This window comes from Pseudoliparis swirei, chromosome 9, assembly GCF_029220125.1.
Source record: "Pseudoliparis swirei isolate HS2019 ecotype Mariana Trench chromosome 9, NWPU_hadal_v1, whole genome shotgun sequence".
NCBI lineage: Eukaryota > Metazoa > Chordata > Actinopteri > Perciformes > Liparidae > Pseudoliparis > Pseudoliparis swirei.
Genome location: NC_079396.1, coordinates 26,033,737 through 26,050,524, shown reverse-complemented (window position 1 = coordinate 26,050,524; position 16,788 = coordinate 26,033,737). Strand labels below are relative to the sequence as shown.

The following is a 16,788-nucleotide window of genomic DNA, read 5'->3' as shown; positions in this document are numbered from 1 at the left end:
GTGTTACAGGTGTTACATGTTACCTGTGTGGTCAGGTGTTATAGGTGTTACATGTTACCTGTGTGGTCAGGTGTTACAGGTGTTACATGTTACCTGTGTGGTCAGGTGTTATAGGTGTTACATGTTACCTGTGTGGTCAGGTGTTACAGGTGTCTCACCATAGTCGGGCACGTATCCGTTCCCCTTCTTGAGGACCAGGTGGATCCGGTGTCCTCCTCTCCTGATCTGCTCCACAGCTTGACTGTGAGTCATCCCTGACGTACTGTCTCCATTTATTTCCACCAGCTGGTCCGACACCTGAGACAGCAGAGGTAGACCAGGTAGACCAGGTAGACCAGGTAGACCAGGTACACCAGGTAGACCAGGTAGACCAGGTAGACCAAGTAGACCAGGTAGACCAGGTAGACCAGGTAGACCAGGTAGACCAGGTACACCAGGTAGACCAGGTAGACCAAGTAGACCAAGTATACCAGGTACACCAGGTAGACCAGGTACACCAGGTAGACCAAGTACACCAGGTAGACCAGGTAGACCAAGTAGACCAGGTACACCAGGTAGACCAAGTAGACCAGGTACACCAGGTAGACCAAGTAGACCAGGTACACCAGGTAGACCAAGTAGACCAGGTACACCAGGTAGACCAGGTAGACCAGGTAGACCAAGTAGACCAGGTATACCAGGTACACCAGGTAGACCAAGTAGACCAGGTACACCAGGTACACCAGGTAGACCAAGTAGACCAGGTACACCAGGTACACCAGGTAGACCAAGTAGACCAGGTACACCAGGTAGACCAAGTAGACCAGGTAGACCAGGTAGACCAGGTAGACCAGGTAGACCAAGTAGACCAGGTAGACCAGGTAGACCAAGTAGACCAGGTAGACCAAGTAGACCAAGTAGACCAGGTAGACCAAGTAGACCAGGTACACCAGGTAGACCAGGTAGACCAAGTAGACCAAGTATACCAGGTACACCAGGTAGACCAGGTACACCAGGTAGACCAAGTACACCAGGTAGACCAGGTAGACCAAGTAGACCAGGTACACCAGGTAGACCAAGTAGACCAGGTACACCAGGTAGACCAAGTAGACCAGGTACACCAGGTAGACCAAGTAGACCAGGTACACCAGGTAGACCAGGTAGACCAAGTAGACCAGGTATACCAGGTACACCATGTAGACCAAGTAGACCAGGTACACCAGGTACACCAGGTAGACCAAGTAGACCAGGTACACCTGGTACACCAGGTAGACCAGGTAGACCAGGTAGACCAAGTAGACCAGGTACACCAGGTAGACCAGGTAGGCCAGGTAGACCAAGTAGACCAGGTAGACCAGGTAGACCAAGTAGACCAGGTAGACCAAGTAGACCAGGTAGACCAGGTAGACCAGGTAGGCCAGGTAGACCAAGTACACCAGGTAGGCCAGGTAGACCAGGTAGACCAGGTACAACAGGTAGACCAGGTACACCAGGTACACCAGGTAGACCAGGTAGACTAGGTAGACCAGATACACCAGGTAGACCAGGTAGACTAGGTAGACCAGGTAGACCAGGTACACCAGGTAGACCAGGTAGACTAGGTAGACCAGGTACACCAGGTACACCAGGTAGACCAGGTAGACTAGGTAGACCAGGTACACCAGGTAGACCAGGTAGACTAGGTAGACCAGGTACACCAGGTACACCAGGTACACCAGGTAGACCAGGTAGACTAGGTAGACCAGGTACACCAGGTACACCAGGTACACCAGGTACACCAGGTAGACCAGGTAGACCAGGTACACCAGGTACACCAGGTACACCAGGTAGACCAGGCAGACCAGGTACACCAGGTAGACCAGGTAGACTAGGTAGACCAGGTACACCAGGTAGACCAGTTAGACCAGGTAGACCAGGTACACCAGGTAGACCAGGTAGACCAGGTACACCAGGTAGACCAGTTAGACCAGGTACACCAGGTAGACCAGGTAGACTAGGTAGACCAGGTACACCAGGTAGACCAGTTAGACCAGGTACACCAGGTAGACCAGGTACACCAGGTACACCAGGTAGACTAGGTAGACCAGGTAGACTAGGTAGACCAGGTACACCAGGTAGACTAGGTACACCAGGTAGACCAGGTACACCAGGTACACCAGGTAGACTAGGTAGACCAGGTACACCAGGTAGACCAGGCACACCAGGTAGACTAGGTAGACCAGGTAGACTAGGTAGACCAGGTAGACTAGGTACACCAGGTAGACCAGGTAGACCAGGTAGACCAAGTAGACTAGGTAGACCAGGTAGACCAGGTAGACCAGGTATACCAGGTGTGTCTGTGTGTGTGTGTGGTACCTGGATCTTGTTGCTCCTCTGGGCCGGCCCCCCCTCCATCAGACCCAGGACATAGAGCCCCATGTTGTACTCGCTGCCCCCCCTCAGAGAGAACCCGAACCCGGTTGGACCTCGATCCAGATCCACGTTGTAGAACCTGGACTCCTGACAGAGAGAGAGAGACGGTAAAAGTACTACTGATATTAGGACTTGTGTTAGTACTACTACTACTACCAGTAGTACTACTCATACTGAACTACTGTATACTGATGCTAGTACTAAGGTGTTTACTGGCGCTAGTACTAGTCACTGACCTTTGACCTCCCTCTGGACGACTTCATGTCCAGCTCTGCTCCCAACACAGAGGACGGGTCTGAGGAGACGAACATTTAGATCATGATATAGTATTTATACATACATATATATAAATATGTGTGTGTGTGTGTGCGTACGGTGCCGGGGGGTGATGCTCAGTCTCAGGGTGTTGCCGGCCCTCCTCAGGATCTGGGCCAGGTCTCGGTGCTGCAGGCCTCCGACCCCGCGGCCCTCCACGGCCTCCAGCTGGTCTCCAGGCTGGATCTGCTCGCTGCGCGCCGCGGGGCTGCCACGGCGCACGGTCACGAACCGGTGGGACACCAGGGAGGGGGCTGCACGGGGGGGAGACACTGGTGAACTACCAAAATAAGAGCAGGGGTAGTATTATATAATGGTGAGGAACTACCAAAATAAGAGCAGAGGTAGTATTATATAATGGTGAGGAACTACCAAAATAAGAGCAGAGGTAGTTTTATATACTGGTGAGGAACTACCTAAATAAGAGCAGGGTTAGTATTATAGACTGGTGAGGAACTACCAAAATAAGGGCAGGGGTATATTATATACTCGTGAAGAACTACCAAAATAAGAGCAGAGGTAGTATTATATACTGGTGATGACCTACCAAAATAAGAGCAGATGTAGTATTATATATTGGTGAGGAACTACCAAAATAAGAGCAGAGGTAGTATTATATACTGGTGATGACCTACCAAAATAAGAGCAGAGGTAGTATTATATACTGGTGATGACCTACCAAAATAAGAGCAGATGTAGTATTATATAATGGTAAGGAACTACCAAAATAACCCCTTTAACCCTTTAACCTGTAGCCCTTTAACCCTTTAACCTGTAACCCTTTAACCTGTAACCATTTAACCTGTAACCATTTAACCTGTAACCCTTTAACCTGTAGCCCTTTAACCTGTAACCATTTAGCCCTTTAACCTGTAACCATTTAACGCTTTAACCTGTAACCCTTTAACCTGTAACCATTTAACCTGTAACCATTTAACCTGTAGCCCTTTAACCTGTAACCATTTAGCCCTTTATCCCTGTAACCCTTTAACCCTTCAACCCAGAGTCAACACTTGAGCCCTTGACGGTGAAACCAGCTGCTGCTCAGCTCACTTCAACACTACTGTGATTCTGGGAGGAGAAACTATGCAGACATTCCTGAGAGGAGGAGGAGGAGGAAGATAAGAGAAGAAATGACTTTCCACTGAAGATAAACTATGTTTACTAGCAAGTAATGAATCTTATGTTAGTAGAGTAAGAAGTTAGAAGTAAAAGTATTTATTGTCTCCAGGTGTTTATAGTATATTAAGTATTTATTGTCTCGAGGTGTTTATAGTATATTAAGTATTTATTGTCTCCAGGTGTTTATAGTACATAAAGTATTGATTGTCTCCAGGTTGTTATACTATATAAAGTATTTAATGTATTAGAACTTTATCTCACTGTTCATCTCTGCTTCACCTCCCAATCTACTTCCAGAGACAGAGGTGCATTGTGGGTAACGTGGGCAACAGGGTTTTGACCTCAAAGCAGAACGTGTGTTCTTCTTTGTGTCTTGTTTATCACCTCCACCTGTCCACCGGAGGAATCATGTGAAAGCAGACAGAACCTGAGTACTCTGAATCCCTGCTTTCCCCCCAAACAGCGAACGCCTCAACTCTTTGAAATAAATAAAATGAGAGATGCCTTCACTGTCGCTACGGAGAGCAGGAAACATCACAATAACCAACAAACCGACCCATTTGTACATCAGGTTTTTATTAAACCCCTGTACACACACACACACACACACACAAGCTAAACGACTTACGTTTGGAGTCCATCACACTTTTCAAAGCCGACTGCAGTCGCTCCAACATGATGAACAGACCACAAACAAGAGAACCGAAAAATAAAAAAACTGTCTGTCTCTCTGTCTGTCTGTCTGTCTGTCTGTCTGTCTGTCTGTCGGTCTGTCTGTGAGACAGGTCTTGCCTCTGGAAGCGTAGGAGAGAGACTAGACTAGGAGTATGATCTGCAGGGAAAGAGAGACAGCTGGGAGGCAGGGGGCGTGGCCAGTAGAGCAAATAACACACACACACAGATACACACAGACACACACACACACACACGCATTAACAGAAGAGATTATTGTTCATGTTTCAGAGGAGGCGATGCGTTTGAGGTCTCTTTAACTGTTATGTAAACCAGGTCGCTCCTTCCGGCTGAACGCAGTTTCTACTTCGAACACGTCTACCTGTCTCTTGGACCCCATCCCGACGAGGCTGCTTAAAGACGTTTTGCCTTTAATTGGCGGCTCTCTATTAGATATTATCAATGTGTCTCTGCTAACAGGCCACGTACCACACTCCTTCAAAGTGGCTGTTATTAAACCTCTCCTGAAGAAGCCCACTCTGGATCCAGAGGTGTTGGCTAACTACAGACCGATCTCTAACCTCCCTTTCCTCTCCAAGATCCTTGAGAAAGTGGTCGCAAATCAGTTGTGCGACTTTCTACATCATAATAGATTATTTGAGAAATTTCAATCAGGATTTAGAAAACACCACAGCACCGAGACGGCACTGGTGAAAATTACAAATGACCTCTTAATGGCAGCAGATAAAGGACTCCTCTCTGTCCTGGTCTTGTTAGACCTTATTGCTGATAGAGGACTCCTCTCTGTCCTGGTCTTGTTAGACCTTAGTGCTGATAGAGGACTCCTCTCTGTACTGGTCTTGTTAGACCTTAGTCCTGATAGAGGACTCATCTCTGTACTGGTCTTGTTAGACCTTAGTGCTGCATTCGACACCATTGACCATGACATCCTGTTACAGAGACTGGAGCAGTCGATTGGCATTTCAGGCACGGCACTAATTTGGTTTAAATCCTATTTATCAGATCGATCTCAGTTTGTATTTGTAAACGATGACGCCTCGATTACCACCAACGTTAATCACGGAGTTCCACAAGGTTCTGTGCTTGGACCAATTTTATTTACCTTATACATGCTTCCTCTGGGCAATATTATCAGGAAACACTCCATAAACTTTCATTGCTATGCAGATGATACTCAACTATATCTATCGATAAAACCAGAGGAGAGCAACCAACTCGGTAAAATTCAAGCATGTCTTAAAGACATAAAAACATGGATGACCTGCAACTTCTTGATGTTAAACTCAGACAAAACCGAAGTAATTTTAATCGGCCCTGAGCACCTCAGAGATCAATTATCTGGTGATGTGGTTTCTGTAGACGGCATTGCCCTAGCATCCAACACCACTGTAAAGAATCTTGGCTTTTATCTTTGATCGGGACTTGTCCTTTAACTCCCACGTAAAGCAAATCTCAAGGACTGCATTCTTTCATCTACGTAATATTTCAAAAATCAGGCACATCTTGTCTCAAAAAGATGCCGAAAAATTGGTTCACGCGTTCGTTACTTCGAGACTGGATTACTGCAACTCCTTATTATCAGGCTGCTCTAATAAGTCTCTTAGGTCCCTCCAGTTGATCCAGAATGCTGCAGCTCGTGTTCTCACTAAAACTAAGAAAAGAGATCACATCACTCCTGCACTAGCTGCTCTGCACTGGCTCCCAGTAAAATCAAGAATCACTTTTAAAATTCTTCTCTTAAGGTACAAAGCCTTGATTGGTGATGCACCATCATATCTTAAGGAGCTTGTAGTACCATATTGCCCCACTAGAGAGCTGCGCTCACTAAATGCAGGACTACTTGTAGTTCCTAGTCTTAAAAAGTAGAATGGGAGCCAGAGCCTTTAGTTATCAAGCTCCTCTTTTATGGAACCAGCTTCCAATTTCAGTCCGGGAGGCAGACACAGTCACCTCATTTAAGAGTAGACTGAAGACCTTCCTCTTTGGAATATGCCTACTATGAACTATTCATACACTCTGTCACATTCATTGAATGTATTTTAACTCTAAATCTGTCCTTCTGGTCACATGACATCTATTGGTCTGTCCATCCTGGAGAGGGATCCTCCTCTGTTGCTCTCCTGAAGGTTTCTTCCCTTTTTTCCCCCTGAAGGGTTATTTGGGAGTTTTTCCTGGTCCGATGTGAGGTTTTGGGGCAGGGATGTCTATGTGTTCAGATTGTAAAGCACTCCGAGACAAATTTGTAATTTGTGAAATTGGGCTATACAAATAAACTGAATTGAATTGAAATCAGTGGAACAAACACAGAAGCTCAGCTGTAGAGCGCAGAGAGACGTTAGCGCCCCCTACAGGCTGCAGAGTGCATTACAGTGCAGAGAGACGTCAGCGCCCCCTACAGGCTGCAGAGTGCATTATAACCCAAAGAGACGTCAGCGCCCCCTACAGGCTGCATAGTACATTACAACCCAAAGAGACGTCAGCGCCCCCTACAGAATACCGAGTGCATTACAGAGCAGAGAGACGTCAGCGCCCCCTACAGGCTGCAGAGTGCATTATAACCCAAAGAGACGTCAGCGCCCCCTACAGGCTGCAGAGTGCATTATAACCCAAAGAGACATCAGCGCCCCCTACAGGCTGCATAGTACATTACAACCCAAAGAGACGTCAGCGCCCCCTACAGAATACCGAGTGCATTACAGAGCAGAGAGATGTCAGCGCCCCCTACAGGCTGCAGAGTGCATTATAACCCAAAGAGACGTCAGCGCCCCCTACAGGCTGCATAGTACATTACAACCCAAAGAGACGTCAGCGCCCCCTACAGAATACCGAGTGCATTACAGAGCAGAGAGACGTTAGCGCACCCTACAGGCTGCAGAGTGCATTATAACCCAAAGAGACATCAGCGCCCCCTACAGGCTGCATAGTACATTACAACCCAAAGAGATGTCAGCGCCCCCTACAGAATACCGAGTGCATTACAGAGCAGAGAGACGTCAGCGCCCCCTACAGGCTGCAGAGTGCATTATAACCCAAAGAGACGTCAGCGCCCCCTACAGGCTGCATAGTACATTACAACCCAAAGAGACGTCAGCGCCCCCTACAGAATACCGAGTGCATTACAGAGCAGAGAGACGTTAGCGCACCCTACAGGCTGCAGAGTGCATTATAACCCAAAGAGACATCAGCGCCCCCTACAGGCTGCATAGTACATTACAACCCAAAGAGACGTCAGCGCCCCCTACAGAATACCGAGTGCATTACAGAGCAGAGAGACGTCAGCGCCCCCTACAGGCTGCAGAGTGCATTATAACCCAAAGAGACATCAGCGCCCCCTACAGGCTGCATAGTACATTACAACCCAAAGAGACGTCAGCGCCCCCTACAGAATACCGAGTGCATTACAGTGCAGAGAGACGTCAGCGCCCCCTACAGGCTGCAGAGTGCATTATAACCCAAAGAGACGTCAGCGCCCCCTACAGGCTGCATAGTACATTACAACCCAAAGAGACGTCAGCGCCCCCTACAGAATACCGAGTGCATTACAGTGCAGAGAGACGTCAGCGCCCCCTACAGGCTGCAGAGTGCATTATAACCCAAAGAGACATCAGCGCCCCCTACAGGCTGCATAGTACATTACAACCCAAAGAGACGTCAGCGCCCCCTACAGAATACCGAGTGCATTACAGAGCAGAGAGACGTTAGCGCCCCCTACAGTCTGCAGAGTGCATTACAGCGCAGAGAGACGTTAGCGCCCTCGACAAGATACCGAGTGCATTACAGTGCAGAGAGACGTCAGCGCCCCCTACAGACTGCAGAGTGCATCATAGTGCAGAGAGACAGAACAACGACCCAGGTCCTCCACCTGTCCAGGTCTGAACAGGACGAGTTTAAACCCTCAGATACTCCTAAACAATCCACAAGTATTTTCAACTGAATCAAAAGTAGTACTCAGAGTCATAAAACACAGATGTTGGATTAATACTGTTGGAATCAGTGGTAGTTCCTCTTTTGGTATCTCTAGGATGCAACATTTCAGCTTTGAAATAAAATGAAGAGATTCACGGGGACTCACCCCCATTGGTCACTTCCTGAGAGGCGATGACAAATCCAAAACCTTCTCCGGCCCGCCTCCTCAGATCCACCTCCACCGTCTTTGCTCCTCCTCTTCCGTCCTTGGCTATTGCTCCCAGTGCTCCTCCCCCAACTCCCCCTCTGAAGGGAGGAGGCCCACCGGCGCTCTCCTCGACTCCCAGCAGATCACGTGGCTCCAAGGTCAGCGTCACGGGAACGGAGTCCAGGAAACTGGTGCTCTGGATGAGGGCCAAGGCTGGCAGCCCGTTTGGAGTCTGGGCAGGAGTGGCTCCTGGAACGACAAGGAGGAGTCAGACTGTTGGAGACAGTAGGACAAGGAGGAGACACAAGGAGTACTCGATCAGGGCAGTTACCTTGGTGGGTCCCTGGGGCTGGTAGGTGCCCCTCCTGGGGACTATCAAGGACCAAGCCAGCATGGTTCAGTGGGGGTACGCCCCCCACCAAGGCACCCGCGGACGGGGAAGGCAAGTCGGCTAAAGGCGGGGGTTGGGAGGAAGAGGGAGTGGCCAGGCTGTGTGGGGAGGGCACGGGCTTGTAGAGGTTGGGGGTGACGACTGGGGACGACATGGGACCTGTCGGAGGGAGAAAGGTATTCATTGTGATCGCCGGTTCACCTGAAACACGACCCGAGCTGTTATTGGTGTCCTGTCATCAAAGTGAGTAAATTCAGGAGCTAGACCTGATAATCGTCAATGAATGGGTCAGAGTATTGGGTTCACGCCATGTACCTCCTCTGTAGACCAGGAGTACCACCTCTCCCTGTTTGGTGTGTTCTTGCAGGACTCTCTGGACCTGAGGACAGAAATGCACCAATGGTTGTGTATAGAAACTCAAATGCAACAGGTATCCCCAACATTAGAACCTGTTTCAGAAGTGAGGAGTCTCCAGAAACCAGCTCAGGAAAAGACATCTCCTCTTCTTATCTTCTAACACGGGACGCCAGATAATGAGCCATCGAACATTCTCCAAGACTCGGCACATAAGAGCCACCCAGCAGTTCGACCCAGGGAAGTTTAGAGAGGTTCAACCTTTCACAGACGTCAGCATGTCCACCGCCTCTTTAGGAGAGAGACCCAGCACATAGCTGAGACTTGAATTTCCACTTGAGGACCACAGACCAGAAGACACAGTCGTAAAAATGTGCTCCTCTGTCCACATTCGTAGGATTCATGGCGTTGTTACTAAGAATCAGGGAGGAAGTAGGATGGAGGAGAAGGCCCAGACATCAGATCTGGTTGAACCACTAGTACCTCCTAGTTTGTCCATGTCTTACCTGAGAGAGGCTAAGGCTCTGTACGTCCGCCCCGTTGATCTTCACTATAGTGTCCCCCGTCTGTAGCGAGGGGCAGTGCCTACGATCCCAGACCCGCCTCACCACCGCCAGCTGACCTCCTTGACCCCCCGCCATTACGCTGAATCCCAGCCCCCCGCTCTCACTGCGCCCGAGGGCCACCGGTACCAGTTCTGGAGGAGGAGCTCCTCCTGGCGGCCCTGCCCCGAGGGGGAGCACCAGCCCAGGGTTTCCTCTGGAGGCTGGGGAGGGCACTTGGTGATTGGCTGGACAGCCGTTGAAGCCGCAGGATGGGACGTCTCTGGGTGGGGTCGGGGCGAGGGAAGTCTGGGGCATCGGTGGGCGCTGCACAGGAGCACCAGGAGGTGAGGAGGAGGTGGGTGTGTTCGCGGCAGTGGGGCTGGTAGAGGTTTGTAGGAGGCCCGTCGCCGGCTGAGAGATGTGCAGTTTGAACAGCGTGTGAGAGGACGAGGAGCTCATGGGGAGCGTGGAGGAGGAGGACATGAGGAGCGTGGAGGAGGAGGACATGGGGAGCGTGGAGGATGAGGACATGGGGAGCGTGGAGGATGAGGACATGGGGAGCGTGGAGGAGGACATGGGGAGCGTGGAGGAGGAGGACATGAGGAGCGTGGAGGAGGACATGGGGAGCGTGGAGGAGGAGGACATGAGGAGCGTGGAGGATGAGGACATGGGGAGCGTGGAGGATGAGGACATGAGGAGCGTGGAGGAGGACATGGGGAGCGTGGAGGATGAGGACATGGGGAGCGTGGAGGAGGAGGACATGGGGAGCGTGGAGGAGGAGGACATGGGGAGCGTGGAGGAGGACATGGGGAGCGTGGAGGAGGAGGACATGAGGAGCGTGGAGGAGGACATGGGGAGCGTGGAGGAGGACATGGGGAGCATGGAGGAGGACATGGGGAGCGTGGAGGAGGACATGGGGAGCGTGGAGGAGGACATGAGGAGCGTGGAGGAGGACATGGGGAGCGTGGAGGAGGAGGACATGAGGAGCGTGGAGGAGGACATGGGGAGCGTGGAGGAGGACATGGGGAGCATGGAGGAGGACATGGGGAGCGTGGAGGAGGACATGGGGAGCGTGGAGGAGGAGGACATGGGGAGCGTGGAGGAGGAGGACATGGGGAGCGTGGAGGAGGAGGACATGGGGAGCGTGGAGGAGGACATGGGGAGCGTTGACGTAGAAAGATCGCTTTCTGAAGACTTGGAGCTCTGATGCTGGAGGAGGGAGGAGGAGGAGAAGGTGGGGAGGGTGCTGCTGTTGTAGCGAATCAGAGAAGACCTGCAAGGAGGAGCAGAAAACAGAATTGTTATACAAATTAAATGTTTATTTATCATTTCACACTTATGCCAACGACTACTGAGGCTACTATTGATACTCTGGTTCCTGAGAGTAAAGCGTCGTTCAGAGAGACAATTAGAGCTTGTGTAGTCAACCAATCGAAGCTCTGTGGGCGGTATGAGGTCGCACAGGTTATTACAGAAATAGCTCTTCATGCACACATGACTTGGACAAACATTAAAGTTAACCTCTCATCCCAACCTCAAGCACACCTTCTGATTGGTTCAAGCTAAACATGACTGGTTGCAAGAGAGAAGTGGCCCCAGGCAGCTTCCCTGAGGAACTCCAGAACCCACCGTCCTTGATTCAGAGAAACCTTCGCTGTCAACCTGCAATCGGTCGTCTGCATTAAAGCTTTGGCGGTAGAACGACCTTGTTTACAAACAACTGCTACACACTGCTAATGCTAACACAGAAGCTCCTCCCACCTGCGTGTTCCAACATTTGACAGGCCGCCATCGGAGTCACTGTGATTGATGGCTGCTGTCCTCTCTGGGGTGGGTGGTGGACCCAATGGAGGGTCAGAGGGAGTGGGTGTCGGCGGGTCCGTCAGCCCATTTGTCATTGGCTGAGCGGCGTAGGATGGCGGAGTTCGGCTTGGCCCTAGATTTCAGAGGGAAGGAGTTATTACCTACAGACAGACAGCTGATCGATGATCCCCAGAGTGAAGTTAAAGATGATTGGTGGATAAACAGATGTGTTTTAGTCTCTGAAGACATAAAATAAAGCAGAAGCTTGAATATCGAGACCGGAAGTAGCTGATTGACTGGATATGTGATGGATTGTAAGATACTAATATTAAACCCTCCAACGAGGAGCTTCTGGCTGAAGCCTCATCTTTCTGACCGGGCGTGCTGCCGTTGGCATCCAGCGTCCGGCTGAAGGTGAGGTGTGTCGGCCCGCGGTTCGCGTTGGGGGGGTAGGGGGGCTCGCTGGGAGTCTGCGGCTGTTATAGAGGTCAAGAAATCAGACACAAGCCCGGTGTCTCCACGGGGTCACTGTTGAAGACACAATAAATACCGCACCGTCTCCAGGCTCTGCTTGGGACACCCGTCCGGGCTGTAGAGCATCGGGTAGCCTCTCCTCAGCACCACGTCCACGCTCTGGCCCATCGGCACCGCCTTCAGCAGCTCCACCACCTCCTTGTGAGAGCGGCCCAGCACACAGCCGTCGTTGATGTAGACCAGGATGTCCGCTGGAGGACCACAGACCAGCACACACAGGCAGTCTTTAGAGGCAGTAGTATGATCAGTAGTCAGTAGTATCAGCAGTACGTACAGTATCAGTACCTGTGCTTAGAGCTGGGGGCCCTCCAGGTGTGACACTGTACACCTGGAGGAACTCTCTGGGTCGACTTCCTCCAACGATGTTGAAGCCGAAGCCTCGAGGGCCTTTAGACAGCCGCGTGTGGATGGAGTAACCCTTCAGCTGGCCGGGCTGCTCGCTGAACTCTGGGACTGGGACAGAGGACAGGAGAGGACAGGAGAGGACATGAGAGGACAGGAGAGGACATGAGAGGACATGAGAGGACATGAGAGGACAGGAGAGGACATGAGAGGACATGAGAGGACAGGAGAGGACATGAGAGGACAGGAGAGGACAGGTGAGGACATGAGAGGACAGGAGAGGACATGAGAGGACATGAGAGGACATGAGAGGACATGAGAGGATAGGAGAGGACATGAGAGGACAGGAGAGGACATGAGAGGACATGAGAGGACAGGAGAGGACATGAGAGGACAGGAGAGGACAGGAGAGGACAGGAGAGGACATGAGAGGACATGAGAGGACAGGAGAGGACATGAGAGGACATGAGAGGACAGGAGAGGACATGAGAGGACAGGAGAGGACATGAGAGGACATGAGAGGACAGGAGAGGACATGAGAGGACATGAGAGGACAGGAGAGGACATGAGAGGACATGAGAGGACATGAGAGGACATGAGAGGACAGGAGAGGACAGGTGAGGACATGAGAGGACAGGAGAGGACATGAGAGGACATGAGAGGACATGAGAGGATAGGAGAGGACATGAGAGGAGAGGACAGGAGAGGACATGAGAGGATAGGAGAGGACATGAGAGGAGAGGACAGGAGAGGACAGGAGAGGACATGAGAGGACAGGAGAGGACATGAGAGAGGACATGAGAGGACATGAGAGGATAGGAGAGGACATGAGAGGACATGAGAGGATAGGAGAGGACATGAGAGGATAGGAGAGGACATGAGAGGACATGAGAGGATAGGAGAGGACATGAGAGGATAGGAGAGGACATGAGAGGACAGGAGAGGACATGAGAGGACAGGAGAGGACAGGAGAGGACAGGAGAGGACAGGAGAGGACATGAGAGGATAGGAGAGGATAGGAGAGGACATGAGAGGATAGGAGAGGACATGAGAGGACAGGAGAGGACATGAGAGGACAGGAGAGGACATGAGAGGACAGGAGAGGACATGAGAGGACAGGAGAGGACAGGAGAGGACATGAGAGGATAGGAGAGGACATGAGAGGACAGGAGAGGACAGGAGAGGACATGAGAGGACAGGAGAGGACAGGAGAGGACATGAGAGGATAGGAGAGGAGGACAGGAGAGGACATGAGAGGACAGGAGAGGACAGGAGAGGACATGAGAGGACAGGAGAGGACAGGAGAGGACATGAGAGGATAGGAGAGGACATGAGAGGACATGAGAGGACAGGAGAGGACATGAGAGGACAGGAGAGGACAGGAGAGGACATGAGAGGACAGGAGAGGACATGAGAGGACATGAGAGGACAGGAGAGGACAGGAGAGGACATGAGAGGACATGAGAGGAGAGGACAGGAGAGGACATGAGAGGACAGGAGAGGACATGAGAGGACAGGAGAGGACAGGAGAGGACATGAGAGGACAGGAGAGGACAGGAGAGGACATGAGAGGACAGGAGAGGACAGGAGGACAGGAGAGGACATGAGAGGACATGAGAGGATAGGAGAGGACATGAGAGGATAGGAGAGGACATGAGGACATGAGAGGACATGAGAGGATAGGAGAGGACATGAGAGGATAGGAGAGGACATGAGAGGACAGGAGAGGACATGAGAGGACAGGAGAGGACAGGAGAGGACATGAGAGGACAGGAGAGGACAGGAGAGGACATGAGAGGATAGGAGAGGACATGAGAGGACAGGAGAGGACATGAGAGGACATGAGAGGACAGGAGAGGACAGGAGGACAGGAGAGGACATGAGAGGACAGGAGAGGACATGAGAGGACAGGAGAGGACAGGAGAGGACATGAGAGGACAGGAGAGGACAGGAGAGGACAGGAGAGGACATGAGAGGACAGGAGAGGACAGGAGAGGACATGAGAGGACAGGAGAGGACAGGAGAGGACATGAGAGGACATGAGAGGACAGGAGAGGACATGAGAGGACATGAGAGGACAGGAGAGGACATGAGAGGACAGGAGAGGACATGAGAGGACATGAGAGGACATGAGAGGACAGGAGAGGACATGAGAGGACAGGAGAGGACATGAGAGGAGAGGACATGAGGACAGGAGAGGACAGGAGAGGACATGAGAGGACAGGAGACAACAGGTGAGGTGAGGACAGGAGAGGACTAATTACTATATTATTAATTACTAATTACTAATTAAAATAATTGAGTTCCAAAAAAGTTGTATTTAAACTAACTAAGAAACAGCAGACAGAGAATAAATCAATCAAATAATCGATCAGACTCACGTTCTGTAAAGGGAGTTGTCTCTTTGCTCTGAGTTCGAGGATCCAGCCAGCTGGTCATCTTTGAGTGATGACTGAAAGAGTGACATCATCATCATCACCATCCTCATCATCACCTTCATCACCATCACCATCATCATCATCACCATAACCATCATCATCATCATTAGTCTAATACAAACACATCGACAGTCAGAATGAATTCTTGGTGATGTTGGAAATCAGCTGATTATTGATATTTGTAATGGATCAATAATCAGCATCACGACTCACTTGATGTAATACGGCTCTCCTGAGTCACTGAAGGCCAGCTCCCAGTTTTCAGGCAGCTGACCTCCTCCTCCTGCTCCTCCTGCTCCTCCTCCTCTTCCTCCTCTTCCTGCTCCTCCATTCTCCGTTCCCTCCCGATTCCCCACCGCCGACTCCCACGATTGGCTGAAAGGCAGGATGGTGGGCGGGACTCCAGCCGAACCTGCTGTGACAGACAGAGAGTGAGTCTTTAATGACAAAGCCGATCGGCTTCAGTTATTGAGCCGAGTGGAGCGTCCGTCGGTGACGCAGGATCTGTGCTCTACCTGACAGGCCGCTGTCCTCCTCGCTGTTGTCTCCTTCCTCCACGGCCTTCTCCAGGTTACTCAGAGACTTGCTCCTCGTCCTGAAGTTCCTCAGCAGGTTCCGGTGCTCCTGGTACGTGATTGGTGGACTCTCCAGGCCGATGTGGACTGGGCGGGGCGTCCCGTAGTAGTTCCCTGTGATTGAACGACGAGAAAAGGAGACAAATAAATAAAAGTACTTCTGACAGTTTGAAGATTAATGTTAATCATATTAATAAATATAATTATAGATACAAATTCATTCAACAGACCAGCCCGACAGTTAGTTGTCCAATTCGTGTTTTATATATATTATTTTCTTTAAGTGTCATGTTTTGATCTACTTCCTGTCTGTTTCTACTTCCTTTCTGTTTCTATGTATTAGTATATATGTATTAGTATATATGTATTAGTATATATGTATCCATATATATGTATTTAATATATATGTATTAATATATATCTATTAGTATATATGTATGAGTATATATGTATTACTATATATGTATTAGTGTATATGTATTAATATATCTGTATAAATATATATGTATTAGTGTATATGTATTAATATATATGTATTAATATCTATGTATTAATATATATGTATTAGTATATATGTATTAGTGTATATGTATTAATATATATGTATTAATATTAGGGCTGTCAGCATTAACGCGTTAATCTATGCGATTAATTTGGCCGCGTTAACGCACTAAAATATTTTAACGCAATTAACGCAACTTTGTTTACTTCCGGTGTGCGTTGAAGTTTTTTCACTCCCCTGAGTGTCAAACCGCGGCAGTACGGTTTAACACTGTTTCCGTTTTTAAAACAATTATTTCTCCGCGAAAATACGGAGCAGAAATCAGTTTAAACTCGTGGATGAATCAGTCGGGTTTCCTCCTGCTCCTCCTTCCTCCCGTCTCCCCCTCTGAGACACAGAGGAACGGAGGGGCGACGTGTCGGGGGACGCGGCGCGGAAAGAACTCGTCACACAAAACCTTCAACGTGATTTGTCAATCCGTTTGTCTGTCAACGTTTTGCGAAAAAAACAACCAATGAACACTCAGTAAATCACAAAGGACCTCCCACCTCACAGGTGAGGCTCATTAGCAGCCTGTCAGTCAGAGAGCAGAGAACACGGCGCGAGGACAACTGTCCTTCATTATATAGAGAGCTGAGATTGTTCTGGAATGTTTGATGTATAAAACGT

At 50.0% G+C, this 16,788-nt stretch overlaps 1 protein-coding gene across 6 annotated transcripts in view; it reads right to left on the bottom strand.

Moving 5' to 3' along the window:
* The window catches only part of LOC130199019 (membrane-associated guanylate kinase, WW and PDZ domain-containing protein 3-like), a 42,592-nt gene that overhangs the window by 5,160 nt on the left and 20,644 nt on the right, over window positions 1-16,788 (bottom strand). For 4 of the 6 annotated variants that reach the window (XM_056422174.1, XM_056422179.1, XM_056422178.1 and 1 more), the window contains exons 6-20: window positions 15,558-15,731; window positions 15,256-15,457; window positions 14,986-15,056; window positions 12,548-12,715; window positions 12,284-12,453; window positions 12,105-12,204; window positions 11,687-11,861; window positions 9,887-11,198; window positions 9,342-9,405; window positions 8,967-9,185; window positions 8,594-8,884; window positions 2,766-2,960; window positions 2,628-2,686; window positions 2,335-2,478; window positions 159-297 (exon numbers count right to left, since the gene is read on the bottom strand). In XM_056422174.1, the coding sequence (XP_056278149.1) occupies window positions 159-297; window positions 2,335-2,478; window positions 2,628-2,686; window positions 2,766-2,960; window positions 8,594-8,884; window positions 8,967-9,185; window positions 9,342-9,405; window positions 9,887-11,198; window positions 11,687-11,861; window positions 12,105-12,204; window positions 12,284-12,453; window positions 12,548-12,715; window positions 14,986-15,056; window positions 15,256-15,457; window positions 15,558-15,731 (3,483 nt within the window). The remainder of the gene's footprint in view (window positions 1-158; window positions 298-2,334; window positions 2,479-2,627; window positions 2,687-2,765; window positions 2,961-8,593; window positions 8,885-8,966; window positions 9,186-9,341; window positions 9,406-9,886; window positions 11,199-11,686; window positions 11,862-12,104; window positions 12,205-12,283; window positions 12,454-12,547; window positions 12,716-14,985; window positions 15,057-15,255; window positions 15,458-15,557; window positions 15,732-16,788) is intronic. The other 2 variants (XM_056422176.1, XM_056422175.1) reach the window with 2 other exon arrangements.